Source organism: Protopterus annectens, chromosome 12.part0 (assembly GCF_019279795.1).
Source record: "Protopterus annectens isolate FY-2018-M chromosome 12.part0, PAN1.0, whole genome shotgun sequence".
Classification (NCBI taxonomy): Eukaryota; Metazoa; Chordata; order Ceratodontiformes; family Protopteridae; genus Protopterus; species Protopterus annectens.
Window position 1 is genome coordinate 481,280,801 of NC_056746.1, and position 20,802 is coordinate 481,301,602.

The 20,802-nt window shown below is 39.7% G+C and overlaps 1 protein-coding gene across 1 annotated transcript in view; it reads right to left on the reverse strand.

Annotated features, from left to right (window-relative positions):
- SLC5A10 (solute carrier family 5 member 10) overlaps positions 1-20,802 on the reverse strand; it is a 1,811,293-nt gene that overhangs the window by 1,525,649 nt on the left and 264,842 nt on the right. Inside the window, exon 5 of the mRNA XM_044089581.1 lies at positions 16,064-16,168. Coding sequence (XP_043945516.1) covers positions 16,064-16,168 — 105 coding nt within the window. The remainder of the gene's footprint in view (positions 1-16,063; positions 16,169-20,802) is intronic.

The following is a 20,802-nucleotide window of genomic DNA, read 5'->3' on the forward strand; positions in this document are numbered from 1 at the left end:
TCCCTGTGTCAATTAGTGTTGCTCCTGGCTTTGAACTGAAGCTGTAGCACAGCCCAGTAATGGCACTCCCACACACTCACAGACACACACCCATCCCTCCCAATCATCTCTGATCTTACAAAATGCTCCTGATTTTGCCTATTATACATGCCCTGTCCCTTCTAATTTACAGACCACTACAGTCAGTCATTAATGTCAGACAATGGAATGTGACATTTCTATAGTTTACAAAACAAGCTGCAGTTCAAGACCTCCTCTGTTAATGTCGAGGGCTAAGGTTAGGGCTTGCTTTCAATAGGTTTTCTGTGCCAAGGGCAGAGTGTTTGAAACTTACCCCTTTTACGTTATCTTTTTTTTTTGTTTTTGTTTCAGTGACTTAAGGAATATGTGAAGAGTATCCCTGGTGTCTTGTGATAGTGTTGATGACCAAAGCTCTGTTAAAGAGTTGGTTTGCTTGCCAAGGTACAGGTTTTAAAGCCCTTTGGTATCTTACTTGTACATCTGTAGGGTCTAGACTTTCCCTCAGCCCATACATCTTTCATGCTGCCAAACAGTTGTTAATCTAGTATTCCCACAACATCACATCTTTTATATAGCCAAAGTGTTACATAAACTTTTTAAGTAGCCCTGATGTTTAGTGTTTTCGATGCTCAACATCTTTGGTGCTACCGAAGTGTTGTTGTATTAATGATTTAGGTATCCCTGGTGTCTAATATTCCCATCCCAACCACATCTTTTGTGCTGCAAAACTTTTGTTATGCTCATTTTAAGTGGCTTTAGGTCATGATTTCAACATTACCTCTGGTACCCAGTGCCCCAAGTACTGCAGGATTTGCTTGTTAGTCTAGAGGAGTGTAGAGATAGAACAGCCCCCTCCACCTCTAACTAATCACTCAGGGAGACCCACAGTCACACACACACACATGTGCGCACATACACACACACACACACACACACACACTGTTACTTGAGAACACCCATCCCTCTGCATATGCTCACATAAGCAGCTACACACACATGCACAACTCCCCCAGCACTACCATGGCACTAAACTCCATAGCATCATGATCTCACCCAGTGGAAGTAATGGAATATGAACTTTTGGCCATGTTCATTAACATGACCACCTGAGCTACATTAAGCAGGCATTTCCAGAGCAGAGCACATGACTAATTAGCATAGACCACTCCCTCCAAATGCTTCATTCATTAATGTTTGCAGTAGGTCACAGAGACAGCCCACCATGGTGCTACACCTTTTCAGGTAGAGAGCTGCAGTAGGGCTATCTCTGAACTGGAAATGGTTATCACAAGGAGTAAAATGGGCTTTCCCCAGCAGTAACCCTTTCTGATCCATTCCAGTCTGTTTTTTGGTCTTGATGTAGTACGGAGATTACCCTAGTTAGGTATTTCAGATATCTTCTTTTTTGTGAGAGACCATTAGGGTTATTCTACACTGGTCCAATCTGATATCTCTTCACCATCTGATATTATCAGCCACATGATGCTATTGGACCACTTGAGCCATTACTCTTTTGCTTCCTACCTTTACGGCTGTATTCAGAGGGTTCTGTCTAGAGTTACTATCTCCTGTCCCTTTCCTTTGATCTGTAGTGTACCACGTAGATCATGTGTTCATTATATATATCGTGCCAGGTGAAGACATTATTTCTAGGAGAAGTTCAAATTACTTTGTTATGCTGACAGCAAAGAGCTGTGCAACTTCCTTCCCAGGGATTTTATTTCTGATTTAAACATGCTAGCTTCAGAATTGGAATATATCCGTTGCTGGAGGATTCTTAATTGGTTGAAACACAATACCTCCATGGTAACAATGGCCATTCATGCCACCATTTATAAATTGTCTGCTCCAGTTTTATCACCTGATACTCTCTGCAGAGGTAACAAACTGCAATTCCTGTTAAAAGTATAAAATTTAGGTGTAATAACTGATGATCACCTAATCCTCAGGAACTAGGTGTCCGTTGTCAAATCCTTCTGCCTTGCCTTACTCATGTAAGCTAACCCTAACAACTTCTCCTGTCCCTAACCCAAACCATACTTTACCAAGCATACTTTCCCTAACAGTACCACTATGCAGACAGTGTATGTTCATTGATTTAGCAGTTGGACATATATATATATATATATATATATATATATATATATATATATATATATATATTTTGTGCTCGGTCAGTTACAGTCAGTATTTTGTGTTCAGAAGAAAAGTTGGGTTATTGTCAGGCACTTTCTCTTACTATAAAAAAAATACATATATATATATATATATATATATATATATATATATATATATATATATGTGTGTGTGTGTGTGTGTGTGTAAGACAAACACCAGCAACCAAGGAATCAAAACGAATACTCTAAACACCCTGTAGCAGCAACTTAAGACTGCAGAGGAACCAGGAAAAATCACCATGACACACTTTTAGCACTTTCGTTCCACTTTAATAACCATGTGGAACGTCATCAGAAAACATAATACAACAGAGCTTAACATATTTAAATACCAATCAAAATTAACAACTAATTAATGACCTTGTCTTCTACATTTTCAATATTAAATACATACATCAAAAAAGCATAAAAACTAAGAAACTATGCACACATAAGATGTTAACGAATTCTATATTTCAATAAGCTTTTAATATTAATAAGTTCATTTAGCCCTGGTAATCTGTCAGCCCTAAGTAAAATCTGCCACTTAATTCACAGGGTTCTAATAGCTTATTACACCCGATCCGTTGGTAAACTGAAATTCATTAATTTGTTCAACAACAGAAGAATGAAGTTTTCTAAAATCTTCAGAAGCCAAACTATGTTTACACAAAGCATTTAACTTGTTTCTATCTTTAATTGCTTTAACATGTTGTCAAACTCTTATTTTAAATAGCCGTATACTTTTACAACATGAAAATGGTAACAAGTGCTGCACACACCTATATATATATATATATAATACTATGTTTTTACTGTTACAATTAAAGTACCATAAGATCAAAGTTTTGAAACTTTGAAATGTAAATAAAAAAATTAAAAAAAATATATATTTTTTTATGTTTTTGCACCCCACACCCCCCTGCTAATGAAATATACCAACTCCAAGATTGTGAGGAAAATGGTAAATAAATAGTCTGTACAGAGATCTCCATTTAAATGGTTCGAAGTTTCAAAACTTCGATCTCATGGTTTCGACCATAAGAAACTCAAAGTTTTGAAACTTCAAAATTTAGAAGTAAGCCCATACATACATATATAGATTTACTATCAAAATTTCAAAAGGCAGAAGAGTTTTTCATTAAACGAGTGAAATAATAAGTTGAAAATGAAAATAAAAGTTGTACGGAACATCAAACATGATAGACACGATGATCAACATTCAACATGCCAGATTTCTGGTTTCGAAAGTCCATGTGTCCTTTTATGTTTTAGCAGGGGGCCAAGTCCCCCTGCACAGCCCCCTGCTTATTATATATACTAACACAGAGATCACAATACAGTGAAGAAAAGGGTAAATTATCCAATCTGCATTGTACGCCAATCCCCATTCAAAACGTCAAGTGTATATTAGTGAAAGGTACACACTTTCACTAATGTACACTCAACCACTTTCAGGTCAACATTACCACAACCTGGAAACCATACATTCGACCAACCAGTGTTCGACTGTGTGCATTTCAGAATTTTGATAGTAAATCATACACATATATACATATATATATATATATATATATATATATATATATACACACAACGCACACACACACACACAAAGATATATATATATATATATACATATATATATATATATATATATATATATATATATATATATACATATATATATATATATATATATATATATATATCCATCCATAAGCCTTCTTATGCATTGGAGAAATTCCTTGGAGTGGACACTTCATAATTCTTTTACAGAAGTTAATGGCATTAATCCTTTATAACATTTTACTTTTATACCCTTATAATCTTCTATGCTTATCTGCAATTAATGCACTTTTTGTACCCATTTAGCTATATTTACTGTATTAATCATGTGATTGCAACAAGGATTGGGCCTGAAACTGATCAGTTTGATCAGTGTGCTCTACCCCAGTAAAAAACATAAATGAAACTTAGTAAAATCAAGATAAATGATGAAATCACTCAGAATTAACCATGCTGGAAATGACATCACAGGAGAGACAGAAAGTCAGTAAATCCTGAAGGAACATCCTTATATCACCTGGTGGATGACAGACAAGCAGGTGATGACAATTTGCTCCCACTCCCATGATATATTCAGAGGAGCTAGTAGTCAAAGCCTTAATCTCCTTAAACTTAATGGTAGTACAATGAAAAATGATGACCACACCACCAGACTTACTGAACGTACACTGCCACGTACAGAAGATATACAGCTACAGTGGACACAAGAAAGGTCCACAGTTAGTATTAAGCCATGTTTTGGTAATGAATATCAGTGTCATAAAGTAAGCCTAACATTATAAAGGGCTTGTTCCTGAGGCACATGGAATTCAAATACTGCATTCTGGCCTGAGCTGCAGGTAGACAGATCCCTTTTATCTCTCCCGTGGGAAGAAAGGGTTTCACATGGATATGTCACAGAAATGTATCATGAATATTAGCAACATGCTTCAACTCACAGAGGGGACTAGATATTACTGGTATCAAGCTGAACCCACACCTTGCAGGACCCCATCAGTGATAATGCTGGGCACCTGTCCTGTGCTTCTCACCAATAGCCAGCCTCCTGCAATTAGAGATAGTAACAGAGGGTAGTCAGGGAGGAACAGAAGACTAACAAGAGGTCACTGCTGAAGTTGAAACCATTGGCCTAGACAAATGAGGTAAACAGAAACTATAATAAAATAATAATAGCTAATATAAACAATAAAACCAAAAAAAAAAAAAAAATACAACTAATCACATAAGGCAAAAGTGGCGTGTTCACTTTGAGGAATACAGTGAACCTACATCTTAGCTAAAAAAAAAAAAGATCATCATTCTCAAACTCCCATTTTCTCATTTTCACATGAAGATGGGTTGTCATATCAGCTGTCACAGCCTTTCTAAATTCAAAACAAATCTTCTCTTACATAATTCATCCATCTGTAGGCTGAGCAGCCTTACCTCCTCCAGCCTTCTTTCTGTCTCTCCCAAACCTGCTTTACCAGATTATCTTCTGTTCTGCATGTGTAATTGAACCACCATAGTCTGTACTCTTTGACCTTCTCTGGTTTTTGCTCTCCTGGAGCTGCTCTGATGTCCTTATTTCTTTCTCTCCCACATTATTCATCCTACTACCCATCTCAAGTACTTCATTCAAAAGGCTGACTGGTAACTGGTAAACAAATTAGCAACACTAATAATATAAGAGGTAATTAACAGTAATTTGAGTACCAAAAGTCAGAACATAGTAACAACAGTCTCCTTATGCAAATAAAGGTCTGCTATTGCCACAACTGGGTAGAGCCTGGGTTGTCGAATCATAACACCTACAGATACAAATGTCCCCAAATACTTCTACAGCTCTGACAGCACAATGGTGACACAAACATGTGCTATGAATCAAAGTGTTAGATGTTGTCACCAAGCAAAATCCACTTAATGAGTCTAATTACAAACAGCTACAAAAAGTGGTCAGGCTCTAATTATGTCTGCAGTGCAAACTTAATCAGTCACAACATAAATAAATAGTAACAAAATGTTGACAAGGCCGGGACCATAGGCTGGTAAATATAGAATAGTGCAGATCTTTGATTGCAAAACCCAGTACATTGAGACTGAAACTGAGCTGGGTAAAAAAAAAAAAACACTGTAGCTAAACAAATGTAATGAGAAGTAAAAAAGTACTACATAAGCTCTCATTTAAAACAGACACATTTAAGAAGATAGTCCACAGTTGAAAAACTGATTTATCAGTAATGACAATATGATAGAAGAATGTGGTTTGGTAGATCTGATAACAAATGTCAAATGAGTACTCCTTCTAAATAACCCCATTACCAAAGAACTCTACACTTTAAGAATTCATTTACCGGTCCTCAAAAACTCCATATTCCAAACTGCTGCAATGGAGATCCCAAGTCGTAGGTGCTAAAACATTCCCAACTGGAAACAGCAACTAATCTTTAAAGGACAACAGGATTCTATTATTAAATGCTCAACTTCTCTGTCCTTTTTCTCCCTATTTATTGTCCCTGCTATGAATAAACGACAACACATAAAATATTTTAAATCGACTGTTTCTCTCCATTAGAACAGTACCTTACTGTTCTGTGGTGGTTTCACTTTCAAAAAACTTTTATCCCACCCTGGAAAAGCTTGCTGCAGTCTCAACTCTTTGATTTCATCAGGGCCACTAACTACAGGTAATTTTCTGCCCAATTCCCTCCCCAAACCGACATCACCATGACCATCCTAAAAACCCAGCCATGCTGTGATGTCACAGCTCCCTGGTCCTTCCCCTACCCATACAGAAAGTAAAGGCTAGAACAAGGAAACAGTACAAGAGTCAAGTCTCCTGCTGTGAACTGTCATTCACAGCAGGTAGCAGCTCAAATTACCCTTAGTACTTTGACAGCTAGGGAAGTTAGGTGTGAAGGGGGATAGGAGATGAGTCAAAGTAGTACAATTCAGGCTTCACAAAAGACTGCAGTTTAGCCATTCTAAAAAGAAGCAGCAGTAAAACGTACTTTGTAAGTCTGTTCTGTGGCATTTGTACTGTTTGTGTTTTAAGTATTCATTGAACGGCATGAAATATTACTTCATACTTACTGACTGAAAGATAGCAGTATATGCATGTAAAATCAATGTAGTGACAAGAGGTTTAGGAAGAAAGAGGCCTGTGTGATGTAATTTTTTACAGACAAGCACTGCATTGTGGGATACCTACAAGATACCTGACCCCATGTGGTCAGACTCAGAAATTATATATAAACATATTTAAACACCAGTAAATGGTCCCAGATTAGTGTTAAAATATAGGAAACACCAAACCATGATGAAATAAACTTTTTTGAGTCTGTGGGTGCGGTTCTCCTTTAAACTCACTGCAGCAAGAGTCCCCCTAAAATTAAACTCTTAGTTCCACAAATGTGGTAAAATATGGGAACATCAATCCTGTCATTATCAACGCAATTGAAATGCAGAGCATAAAGTTAATTACTGGTAAGTAAGTTTAACATTAACAGTCATTTCACAGGTAAGTCAAGTTCAGTAGCAATCAGCATCAGTCCAGGCACAGTTTGAGTCCTCAGAAAACCTTCAGCTAGTGACAAAATCAGGAAAGCTGATTTGAAGCTCATTAAATTGTATTTGCCATCAGTTTTCAGCATAAAACAGATGTTGAAAGAAAAGATGATCTAGCAACTTACAGTGCCAGCAGCTAACAAGCCACTGCTCATGTGTCAATGCACCCTGAACTGAAAGTAACACTAAATCAGTATTATGTTCAGATGTTTGTGGTTTTGTTGCAAAAAAAATACATTTTGTATGATTTTATGTACAGATCCACATATTTGATGTTATCTGTCAGTTAGCCCTAAACTAAGTATAGCAGCTTTAAAGATAATTCTCATCTGTAATATTCCCATCCCTGCAATAACTTAAGTAATTTGTTAAGTTTCAATCTCAGAATCAACATGAGGTCTTCTGAATTGCACAATCCACCATATTTATGACAAATTTTCAGAACTGCCCTACAAGTCTTGCTCCCTGGGTAAGAAAGCAAGTAATCAGTATATACAATTAATTATGTTTTTGTTTACAGTGCTATACTTTTACAAAAAGGTATTTCTGTCTGTAAAGACAACAGTGATTAAGACCAACAGTGATATATACTAGGTTAACTCTTCTCTTTATATAGTAGAAGACCTCAATCCATAATATTTCTAGTTTTATGCTTTTCCATCAGGAACTAGAAAAGAACCCATTTTAGGTCACCATAAAGCTACTTCACAGAAGTTGGGTTTGTGGTTCAACTCAAAGCTGGAAATCTTTTTGTACGAAGTATCTTATTTGTGGTCACATGGAGTTTTCACCAAGCAGTCTAGCTTCCTCCCCAGCTAAGAATATGTGTAGATGAACAGGCAGTCCTCTAATTGCCCAACAGATATGTATGTATTGCATGCAAGCACATTTGTGTGTGTGTTTGTGTGTGTGTGTGTGTGTGTGTGTGTGTGTGTGTGTGTGTGTGTGTGTGTGTGTGTGTGTGTGTGTGTGTGTGTGTGTGTTTCTGTTCTGCAATAGATTGGAATCGTATCTGGGATTGTTTATCTCTTTGTTATATCCACTTTGTTTTGATTTGTAATGATCCTAGGAATCCATGGTGGTAGCAACCTGACAGTTTCTTCATCCTGAGAGCCCAAAAATAGGTTTTCTTTTTTTCAATAATAATTCTTTATTATTTTTCAACTTGTTCATACAAACATTTGAGCGAAAAAAGAAAAATAGGTAATTTCCAAACAATGCTTCTAACAACAATTCTACAATATATGTACACTATTTACATGAATGCTTCCATCATTTAACAAAAAGCAATAAAGAAGAACATATGAAGAGTCTTATCAGTAGGCCTAATATCTTGTAGTAATTTAATTTCTGATCAAATTTGATTTTATAGTATATATGTGCAGGGGTTTACCTGGGCTCGGTACATTAAGCCAGTATAATATTGAAAATTTGTTCCCAGATCTTCAAATTATTTATATGTTTGCTATGGTCATTGATTAGTAATTTGTGGGCTAATATATGTTTCATCGCTAAAATCTTGAAGTTGTCCCATGAAGTTTGAGATGGATTCAACCAATTTGTAGCTATGTAGAAGATCAAACTGCTGACCTCCTTCACATGTTCTGGAGCTATAAATGTATATACAAACTTTGGAATTCTTTAAAACTTCAACTCCAAAAGATGGGTTATCAAAATTCAATGCTTTCTTGGGAATTTATGATATTACATATCCCTCCAAACTATCTATCTAGATCCCAAATGACCATACTTATAAATATCTGTTTGTTAATGAAACTCTACATAGCTACAAAAATAGGTTTTCTCACTTTCAGACTATCTCGTGGGGCAAAACATAAAACTGCATCCAAAAAGAATTTTCCATACATATCATAAAGACACCCAACAAAGGCTGACCCTTGACAGACCTCAGCCTGGTGCCATAGCTGAATCTCCACTGCAGGTTGCATGCTAACTAACATAGCTCCAATGTGCATAAACAAACACTGACCCTTATGAGAGTTCAGCCTGGTTCCTATGGCTTACATTGTAGAGTACATGTTTTCCACTTTTGGAAGGAGAACATCCACCACGTTTGATTCTTCAATGGTCTGAGCTCATTCTTGAACCTGAGTCTTGGGTGGGCAATAAAGAATTGATATACTTTGTCTGCACAAGATGATCAAGTCTACCTGACTTTCTGAAAAGCTTTTTGATATAATCCCATATGGTGAGATACTTGGTGACATATAAAGCCCCTGGTGCTAGAATATGAACCTGTAAGATGAACTGAGAACTGGTCCATCAAAAGGAAACAGAGAGAGTGACAGTGAGTGATGCAGTGTCCTAGTAGGCAGGGTAGCAGTGTTATTCTCGTAGGAAACAATATCTGGATCTGTTTTCAAGTTTATGAGATGTCATGTCTAGAAGGAAAAGTATACACCTTTGTGGACAACACTGTGGCATACGAAAGGGTAAACATTTGAGATAATGAGGAAGTATGTGATTTATCTGAACATGTGATATTGTGGCCACTAGTATTGATGTATGGCTCTTGAGAAACATACATAATAAATATATACTGATTTATTTTTTTGTTTAAACCATAGTGTTTGTTCAATGTTTCTGGTTCAGTCGGGTGTCCTTTCTTCCAGTTAAGCCAGACATTCTTTGTGTATGAGATTAATTTTATTTTTGTTAGCTGTTTGTAATTACAAATGAAGAAGGCTAGTAATGGGCTGTAGGACCTTGTTTTGCCTTCCAATATGTTTGCTTATCACCACTGTTGTGCATGTATGAAATTATTTATTTAAATAAGCAGCATGTGGGAGGTGAAGGGAGAATTTCCCAACCACAAAACCTGCAACCAATCTATTTTTCATTGCCTTTGTACATCAGCCTTGAGTTTAAGGGTTCATTGTTAATAATGGTTTTGTTATTTTTGTTATTTTATCATGGATCCTATAGAAATAGCTATATTCATGCATTACATTACAGTGTCTATTCAATACAAACAGATACAGCTTTCTGATCTCATGAAAAGGAAAGAAACTAAACGTCACTAGAAAAAAAAAAGGCCCTAGAAATGAGCATGGCATGTGTGCAAAAGCTGAACTGTGGTGTGCCAGTGGCCCAACAAATGAAAAAAATGGAGTCTGTATTAGGAAGGTCATCACTATCAGACAGAAAGAGAGAAGGGGGGGACAGAAGTTGCTACTACAGCGAAAACTCCAGCAAGGCCATATAGAGAATGAGTGACAGAAGTGCTACTGCAGTGATACCTCTCAAGCAAGACCCCCAGCAGGACCAGGCAGAAAATGAGTAATAGATGTGTTACTGTAGTAATACCATCCCAGCAGGACCAGGCAGAGAATGAGTAACAAAGATGCTACTGCAGTAATACCGCCCCAGCAGGACCAGGCAGAGAATGAGTGACAGAGGTGCTACTGCAGTGATACTGCTCCAACAGGACCAGGCAAAGAATGAGTAACAGAGGTGTTACTGCAGTGATACCACCCCAACAGGACCAGGTAGAGCAGTGATCCTGTCCCAGCAGGACCAGACAGAGAATGAGTGACATATGTGCTACTGCAGTGATCCTGCCCCAGCAGGACCAGACAGAGAATGAGTGACAGAGGTGCTACTGCAGTGATCCTGCCCCAGCAGGACCAGACAGAGAATTAGTGACAGAGGTGCCACTGCAGTGGTACTGCCCCAGCAAGACCTTGTCTAAAGCATTGCATGTAGTTGTGGGAATCCAGTCTTCAGCACAGTGGTAGAGATGTGACTGTGGAGGTGCATTATGAAAATAATTTAGTATCGGAAAGGAAGGCAGATTAAAAGAGCTTGGCAGTTACCCACAACAGGACAAAAAAAAGTGTTTGGGAGAGGGAACATTTAAATATAAATAGCATTAAGAAGGTTAAAGCTTAGACAGCCTTGAAGTAGAAGCTGCAGAAGGAAAACTGGCTATTAGATACACCAACAGAATGTGAACTATAATGGGAGTGACATTAAGAAGTTCTTCTTCAAGGATGAAGTGGTAGATCACAACCATAGTTTCGCAAATGGGATTGTGGATTTTGTGAATGAGGACAATATCAGATTTCAAAAAACATGGATAGCCAAAAGGAGAGAGGCATGAGAAAGTGCAAGAGTTAGGATTTCACAAAAGGGCATGTACACCTATGAAAAATTAATTGAGATATCGTCATACTATTTAACTCTTCCCGCATTTATAATTTATGTATAGTTGAAAATGCACTGCCCAGTTCTGCAGTACAATCAAACAACATATTTTACTCAAGTCAGTGTAATAAAAATAAAGACAGCCACTGATCTTTGTTAAGAAGTATTTCCCCTGAAACTCCTAACTCATTTAGGTAGTAAGCCTTTATCTTTGGCTCACACATTCTGAATCATAATGCTAATTAAAATCTCTCTCTCTTTCTCTCCCTCCCTCCCTCTTTTCAGCTTTGGCCAGCCTACAGCTCAGTTTGTATTGTAAGCCATGTGCTGTAAAACCCTGCATTATTATGGACTGTCTTAGAAATCAGTGAACAAATGTGACAATAATATGTAAACAGTAGCTAAAATAAGGAAAGAATGGTGGTATACACTTGTCCTAATCTTGGTTCTTGTATTCCAAACAGCAGTTCTCCGTTCATCAGTATTTTGCTCCCAGGAGAAACAGACATACTTCACCATATTTCTCCTTTACATCCTTGCTGTCTTTGTTGGTCTATGCAGATTACAATTGGACTGCCTTATACACACCCCAAAACTCCAGGCTTTCATATTACAATTAACATGGCTTTGTCGTTTCTAAGAACTACTGTCCCTTAGACCCTACTCCTGTACTCCAGTTTTCCTGCAGTACTGAAGGCTTGATATACCTGTTATCTTCAGGCAAATGGTAAAGATGTTCCATTTTGGAGGATGAGTGAGTGTCCAGAGTGCGGCTTCAGCCTCAGCCCATCCATATTCCAGTTATGTACCACCCAGCTAGACAACAGTGATGTTGTCACCAGGTACCATCCATTCCCATGTCCTACACCCTCAGTAAGGAGATCTGTCTCAGTGTCACTATTTCCTCTGCAGATTTACATCTGAAAACTCAGCCTTGTTCTCAGGTCAAGGTCAATGTCCCAGGCTAGCATGAAAGCTCACTGCCAGCTAGAATTCAGTACCTGAAATGTCACCACAACAGGTCAGTAGCTTTAATAACAAGAATATATCAGAATGGTGTCATTGCATTGCAGAAATGTGAATTTTCATTTAGCAAAATATCCAGGAAAAAAGATACAGTAAATTACAACAATAACAAGCATTTGTACCTGATACTGTTCTGAGTATAGAGAAGGCACAGTATTGTGAAATAAGACTATTAGAACAGCAGCTGAGAACAGCAGGAGAAAGTAGTGCTCTTCAGAAACAAGAAGTTATTCTTAGTACAGAAACTTGTCTGGTGCACTTTGTTACAATAAGAGGAACTTTTTAAATTCATCATCACAGTGGTAAGGACTGGGAAGACACTTGTATATTCAGTTCAGGAACGTATGCTTCTAAAAGAATTAGTAATACTTTAGTAATGCAAATGGTTTTATTTATTTTTTAATACAAGGAAGGCATTAGGGCTGGAGATGTATAACTACAATGCGCAAATAGGGGTGGTGCTTTGATCTGTGAGTATCTGTGCATGAAAAGGGAACAAGAATATGAAATAACTTTAGACTGCTTATATGGTGATTGAAAATATATCAGTAGTATGATTTTAAAAATATAGCTACAGACTACCACTGGCAACTACAAGTATGCTTCTAGAATTCTATGACGGGAAATACATCTGAGATTGGTTCACACAAAAAGCTATGTCACAACAATAAATTTCACAGTGGACTCAGTGGTGAATAAGCCTGGCACATGTTAACACGACCAGATGGCACATGTACATCTGCACATGTATGGTAAGCTAAACATCTGATCTCTTAATTCATCTGAATACAGAACCTGCATGTCTCCCACCTTTTAATGTTATGCTTAACAGTGTGCTTTTGCATTCAGATGTATCTACATATAACTGGTGTTCATAATAAAGCCAGAATTTTTAATGGGCATATATTACATCACTAATTAACTTGCTCATCAATACTCACTTTGTCCTATTCAGGGTTGCATGGAACTAGAGCCTGTCCCATCACTCAGTGGACATAAGGTAGAGACTTAATCCTAAATGGCACGTCAGGCTGTCACAGGATTTAAATACACACTTGCACACCCTATGGATAATGTCAAGGCTTACCAGTTCACCTATGTCTTTGGAATGGAGGAGGAAACCGCACTACTTGGGCAAAAAATACATAGCAATGATATGCAAATTCCACAAAGATGGCATCACAGTCAACAGCTGTTCCACAACAATGTCAACCATTGCAATGCTGTAAACTTATTTCATATTACGTATGCTGTTTACAGTTTATGTCAATGCATTGTTGGTTTTGTTGTGGTCTACCTCTGGACTAAACCTGAAAGTGATCTATCTGGTTCAGCGTTCTGCTCCACTTAACAAATGAAATAAAATAAATAATTGTGCCACACATAGTTCTACTAAGAGTATATAAACGTGGTCAGCCTTCCATTGCATACGGAAAGTTCTGGTCTGTGACACTGGTAATGTGAGTCCATTCAGACAGCATAGAACTTAATGGGCAGCTGGAGCAAGAAGGCTCAAGCAATGGTGGCTGGCTATCCGCTTATGGTAGGAGTAGTAATGGCACCCAGCCCAGCCACAAAGCCAAGAGCAGATGAATATTACACATACATGTACATTTATACGCACACAGAGTAACTAAACCAACATGTTTTTGGGAGATGGAAGGGAAGACGTATACCAAAAAAATTAAAAGGAGAACATATAAAAGCCACACAGACAATATCCATCAATCAGGCTTGAAACCCAGACTAAGAGCTGTGAAGCAGAAATCTTAACTGTTGTACCATCATACTGCTACAAACATATTTTAAAATGTCTTGTTTTCATTCTTGTTCTTTTATTTGCAAGGGTTCTACCTTGTACCATGTAGTCATCTCAGCTTCCAAGTCCGTGAGCAGTATTCCCATTCTTCACTCAGTTACAGTTTTAATTTTCAAAACCCATTATACACCATGTTTAAACATTAAATATAGAAATATAATAATAATTAAAAAAAAAAACATTTTTACATGAAATAAGCTTTACACAAAGACTGCACAGAAAAAAGAACTTGTGCCTACATAGGTTTACCAAAAGTTTTATGCCATACTGCGTGTATACAGGTGCAAATGCCAGATGGTCAGACAGCTTAAAATAGTTATGTGAAAATATTTTCCATTCATACTTATACACTTAATGCAAATTCAGGTTTCAGTATGCATTTCCTAATAACGGTATTGACAAAAGGCATAAGCAGTACTCTCTAAATAAACAAGCCCCCACTACCCCCACCACCAAACTCCAGCAACAAAAACAACAGTAGCCTTTTAATGCTGTTTAAAACAGTTCTATTTTTAGATGTCAAGCATTCAAGAGATGTAGAATTTTAACCTTTCACAGGTTCAGTAACAAAATAGTGTATCAAGCAGAAAAACAATAAAAGAAAAATAAGCTTTCACTGCACACTACAAAAACTTTAAGGGGGCAGCCTTTCATTTTATCCAAAGCAGCTGCCCATTTATATTATAAAACATGTTCTAGCTGTCAACATTCGGAGTAACGACCTGGTAAAAACTGCATTTGGTGCACAGTAAAAACATATTCACTCAAAGCAGAAACAATTTGCTAATGTGTTCTTCTGAACAGGAAATTACTCTACATTTTGGTCACAGCTTAAAATATGTCAACCTTTACTCATAAATTTATAATCTACAAAGGAGAGAATTCAGCTTTTATTATTGTCCCGTAATTTCAGCTGCATAGCTGGCATACTTTAGTTTGTTATAAACTGCCATTGTTCATCAAACACTGTAATAAAAGGAACAGCATGCTTTTTGAAAAAAAAATGTTCTATGCATAAGGCATTTTTTCTCATACAGACTTTCTCTTGTTAATGTTTTCCATCTGTCATGACCTGCATACATAGTTGTGCTCACCAGGCAAAACTGCTGAGTCAGCACAAATTTCAATTCCCTAAACTGCAGACAAGATGAGCAGTCAGTTGTTCATTTGCAGGTCAAAGGCTAAACTTGTTAAATACGGAGGGAACAAGTTGGATACACTCACACATAAATGAAGAGAAGCCTACTTCTAAGGCATTGTTAGAATCAAGGATATATAAAAGGAAAATGGTAGCTTCCATTTTGGACTTCGAGTCCAAAAGCGCCAGCATTCCATGGTGGTGTCACTGAAGATGGACTGACTGACAAGACTTTCTGGAAAGATATGTGGCCACTTTTTACCATTGTAAGATACCACTACCATTTCACTTAAATTTTGGTTTAACCTACAGACCTGTCTAAGATTAAGTACATGGTACTAAAGCTAGTAACTCTGTAAGGAGAGGCCATGAATGTGAGGCTTAATATGTTGCACTCCGCCTCCCCCACATCAACACTAACACCAACAAGCAACTGAGCAGGAAGGAACCTGCTAAAATACACTGGTGCACTGAAGATAAACCATGTTACGAAAACCCCATTAAAACAATGTCTGTACACACAAGGCGAGGGACAGGCCTAGGCATGAATGAAAGAAATAATAAGGCGATGAAGGGAACTTTCCATGGCAACCTTAGAAGGAAAAGCAGCATTTCACTTACTGAAATCTTGGTGAAAATTGACAGCAAAAGTGATAGGGCTGACAGGTACATACGTATCCGCTCTCCTCCAAATCTCCTCTGAAGATATTCAGGCATAGTCACAATCTGCAACAGAAAATAAAATCATAGCATTTCTTAACAAGTGTTGCAATGTCTCGTGCAAAGAGATTTATTAATTAACAGTGTATGTAACATTTTTTATTTATTTTTATTTATTTATTAAAGATCCACCTGTACTGCCCTTGGGCAGGAGACACTCATCAGCCAGTCCTTGTAACTTTTTAATTTGCTGAGAGCTCATTGGTTTCTGTGACAAGTGCAGATAGCTGCAGTGTGGTTGAAAGCAGCAAGGTCACCCTATATACCTTCAATCATTTGTCAAGACAAGCAGCCACATTTGTTGGCAGACCATACTTCCTGTAGCTTTATTGCCAGGTCATACAGGTCACATATTGGAATGTTTTCACTTTTTTTTGACAACATGAAGATAGTTCAGTACTGTGATCCATCCAATCTTAAATAAATGCCCCTGTCACACAGCAGCTAAGACCTTTCTCTGTCAGTGTCATGGAGTTCCAAGTGGACCCAGAACTGCACTGTCACAGTCTTTGCAGAGCACTTCACGAAAAGAAGGCAGAAGAATGGGAACCTAGGTTGTTGTACATCTCCAGGTTCAGGGGAAGGAATTGATGGCTCACTACAAGACTAACTGCAATCCAGCCATCAAACACTGTCTTGTGCTTGTCAAATCAAGTCAGGGAGAAAAAATGTAGAATTTAAGATAATTCTGTTTATTCAAACATATGCAGAGTTACCTGGGACAGTCAAGAAAAGTGACACTGCCTATAGTGGCATGGTCAGTGGAAATATTACAAGTCCTTATCAATTTGTTCAGCAGAAGCAATATAGTCAGTCATGGCAATATACGAGTGTGTGAAGGAATGTGATGGAAGAATAAGAGACCCAGAAATGTCACGCATAATATTCTATCCCAGTCCATGTTGTAAAGTGCATGAAACCCACCAAGACTTCAAGATTATCAGCGTGACACTGCACAAATTCAGAATGGCGCTGAATGACAAATAACTGTCGCATTGTACCAAGTGACATAAGAGAGTCCTAGCTGTAATTTCACAAAAGGGCCTGCTCTCTCTCATTATGCCTGAGGGAACATAAAAATTGTTATTGTTCTGACATTTTTGAAAAAAATATTTTCTGAGTTTCCCCTTAATAATGTAGAAATATGTGATACTGTGTCCAAAACATTATAAAATACCATGAAACAATCTAATAAACATATACAACATTGTGTCTAATCTGAGTAATACTGAAAACAAATCCTTTGCACTGGGAGATGATGTGGGCTGTCATATAAAAATTCTATGTTTTGCTAATAAATATCCCACTTTATGTGGTGTATTCAATGGACTGTGTTGTCTTGCCTTAGCTAGTGCTCTTTGGGGGCGGGGGAAAGTGCATGACGCAAGGGCGTGAGACAGGAAGTTGTTGTGTACTGTAAAGTATGTTGGCCGGAATAAAGTTTGGAGTTGGTACCAACTGCACACAGTTGTCCCGCGTCTTCTTTCTAAGGTAAAAGAATACGACATGGTGTCAGAAGTGCTGTGTGGCTGTACCTGGGAGTGCTGACCTCTTGCTGAAGACCGTACGAGTGGCCAAGTGACGTGGAGAGCGGACATGTCGGACGACGAGAATGGTCGGCAGCCACGAGCTAGAATCAACATGGCGGCTAGCGCTCCCAATGCTACATTCAGTATTCAGCCGCCAGAGCCCTTTGACTTCTCTAAACCTCACGAATGGACACGATGGATACGCCGGTTTGAACGGTTCCGGCAGGCCAGTAATTTATCTTCCAACCCAGAAGGGAACCAGGTGAACACCCTGATATACTGTATGGGCGATGAGGCAGACGATGTCTTGAGAGGCCTCAAGCTAACCGAGGCAGAGCACCGAGAGTATGCCAAAGTGAAGGAGGGTTTCGAAAGATTTTTTATTGTCAAAAAGAACATTGTTTACGAACGTGCACGATTTAACATGCAAAAACAAGAACTGAACGAGACTGTTGATGGTTTTGTTACTGCCCTGCATGCTTTAGCCGAACATTGCAATTACGGGACGCTGCACGACGAGCTTATAAGGGATAGAATTGTTGTGGGCTTGGCAGACACCAGACTGTCCGAGCGGATGCAGATGGAGAAAGAGTTGGACTTAGAGAGAGCTGTAAATATGGCCAGACAGTCGGAGGAGGTCAAGAAGCAGCAAACGGCCTTGCGGTGCGACAGTACCGCCCTGCAGTATAACGTGAATGCTGTGCAGACACCACTGCACGCCAGACGCAGGCCAGAGGGCTCGAAGGTTGGGCAAGCCCTTGGCACCGATTTTTCGCCAGACGCAAAAGAGTAAAGACGCCCCGAGCTCGCAGTGTTACAGGTGTGGGGGGCCATTTCACCATAGACTCCTATGCCCGGCGACTGCTGCAAGATGTCGCTCGTGTGGGAAGAAGGGCCACTACCAGCGGTCTGCCGACAGTTCAAGGCGGTGCAGAGTATTGAGGAAGACGAGGAGGCGGGTGAGCGTGAAGAACAGGGGTTCTTCCTTGGTTCTGTCTCCTCCGGGAACCATTCCTGGATTGTGGAGGTGAAAATACAAGGCACACCTATGACTTTCAAGCTTGACACGGGGGCGGATGTTACTGTTATCTCCAAGTCAGACCTGCACAACTTGTTCAGTGGGAAGAATGCTCCTGTGCTCCAGCAGCCGGAGAAACCCTTGTTGGGTCCTGGAGGGATGCCACTGGAGGTTACAGGATCCTTGGAGCTTCAGCTTGGCTATGGACAAAGACAGACATGTGAGAAAGTGTATGTTGTAAAAGGACTCCGCATGCCGCTTTTAGGCCTTCCTGCTATTTTGGGGCTGGGCCTCCTGAAGCGTGTTGACACTATCACCATGGAGTCTTTGAAGACCTCATACCCGGACTTATGCTCTGGGTTGGGGGTAGTGCAGCGAAATACCACATAAAGCTTCAGCCAAAGGCGGTGCCATACTCTCTGAAGACCCCCAGGAGGATACCACTGCCATTGATGGGGAAAGTGAAAGAGGAGTTAATGAGGATGGAGGCGCTGGGTGTCGTTACCAGAATAGAAGAACCTACTGATTGGTGTGCAGGCATGGTGGTAGTCCCAAAGAAAGACAGTAACAGGCTGAGACTATGTGTAGACTACACTAAGCTAAATGAATACGTATGCAGGGAAAGGTTCGTGCTGCCCTCGGTTGAGCAGAGTCTTGGGATGCTTGCTGGGGCGAAGGTGTTTAGCAAACTGGATGCCAATATGGGATTTTGGCAGATTCCTTTGTCAGAGGAGTCGGCCGCGCTTACCACATTCATAACCCCTTTTGGGCGTTTCTGTTTCAATCGCCTTCCCTTTGGCATTAATTCTGCACCGAACACTTTCAACGCATGATGGCAGAGGTCATTGAAGGCTTAGAGGGTGTGATTTGTCACATGGACGATGTGTTGGTCTGGGGGCGTTGCCAGGAGGAGCACGATGCCCGGCTTCACGCGGTATTAAAGAGACTGGAAGAAGCAGGTATTACGTTGAATGTAGGGAAATGTGACCTGTCGAGGGGCACAGTGACTTTCTTGGGCCATGTCATTACGAATGCTGGTATAAGCCCGGACCCAAGGAGGACCGCGTCCATCACGGAGATGGCGGCACCTGCTACAGTAGGAGAACTTAGGAGTTTCCTGGGCATGGTGAATCAGGTGGGGAAGTTCATCCCTCATTTGGCTGAGAGGGATAGAGCTTTGAGAGACTTATTATCAAAAAAGAACAGCTGGTACTGGGGTGGGGACCAGGAAAAGGCATTCAAGGACTTAAAAGAGGCAATCACCTCACCTCCAGTTTTGGCTGTGTATGACCCGGAGAGGGATACGGTTTCATGGATGCTTCTTCCTTTGGGTTAGGGAGTGTGTTGCAGCAACAATGGGAGGACGGCTGGAGACCCGTGGCATACGCATCAAGGTCACTCTCACCCACAAAGCAACGATATGCACAGGTTGAGAAAGAGGCTCTAGCGTCTACCTGGGCATGTGAACGCTTTCGAGATTACCTATTAGGCAAATCGTTCTGTCTAGAGACTGATCACAAACCCCTGGTTTCATTGCTGGGAGGTCAGGCGCTGGATCTTCTACCGCCCAGAATCCAACGCTTTAGGATGAGATTGATGCAGTTCTCATACACGGTGCAGTACACTCCAGGGAAATCACTGTGGGTGGCAGATGCCCTGTCACGTTCTCCACTTAAAACCAAGCTAACCCCGGAGGAAACGGAGTTAATGGAGGACACGGATATCTACGTGAACAGTATTGTGGAAAACATGCAGGTGAAGCCATCCTTCCTCCAAACACTACGGAGCAGCTGAAAGCGGACAGTGTGTGTGCGCGGGTCATGGACTTGTGCAGCCAGGGGTGGCCGCTGTATGCGAACCAGGAACCCTTACTGAAGAGCTACTGGCCAGATCGGTCCACACTAACAGTGAAAGATGGGTTGCTTTTAAAAGATTCGCCTTGTTATCCCTCTGCCATGCGTAATGAGGTGTTGTTGAAATTGCATGAGGGACATCAAGGCATTGTGAAGTGCAAAGCCAGAGCCTGTCAGACCGTCTGGTGGCGGGACTTAGCCAGCAGATAAATGACATGGTTTTAAGATGCAGAACGTGCA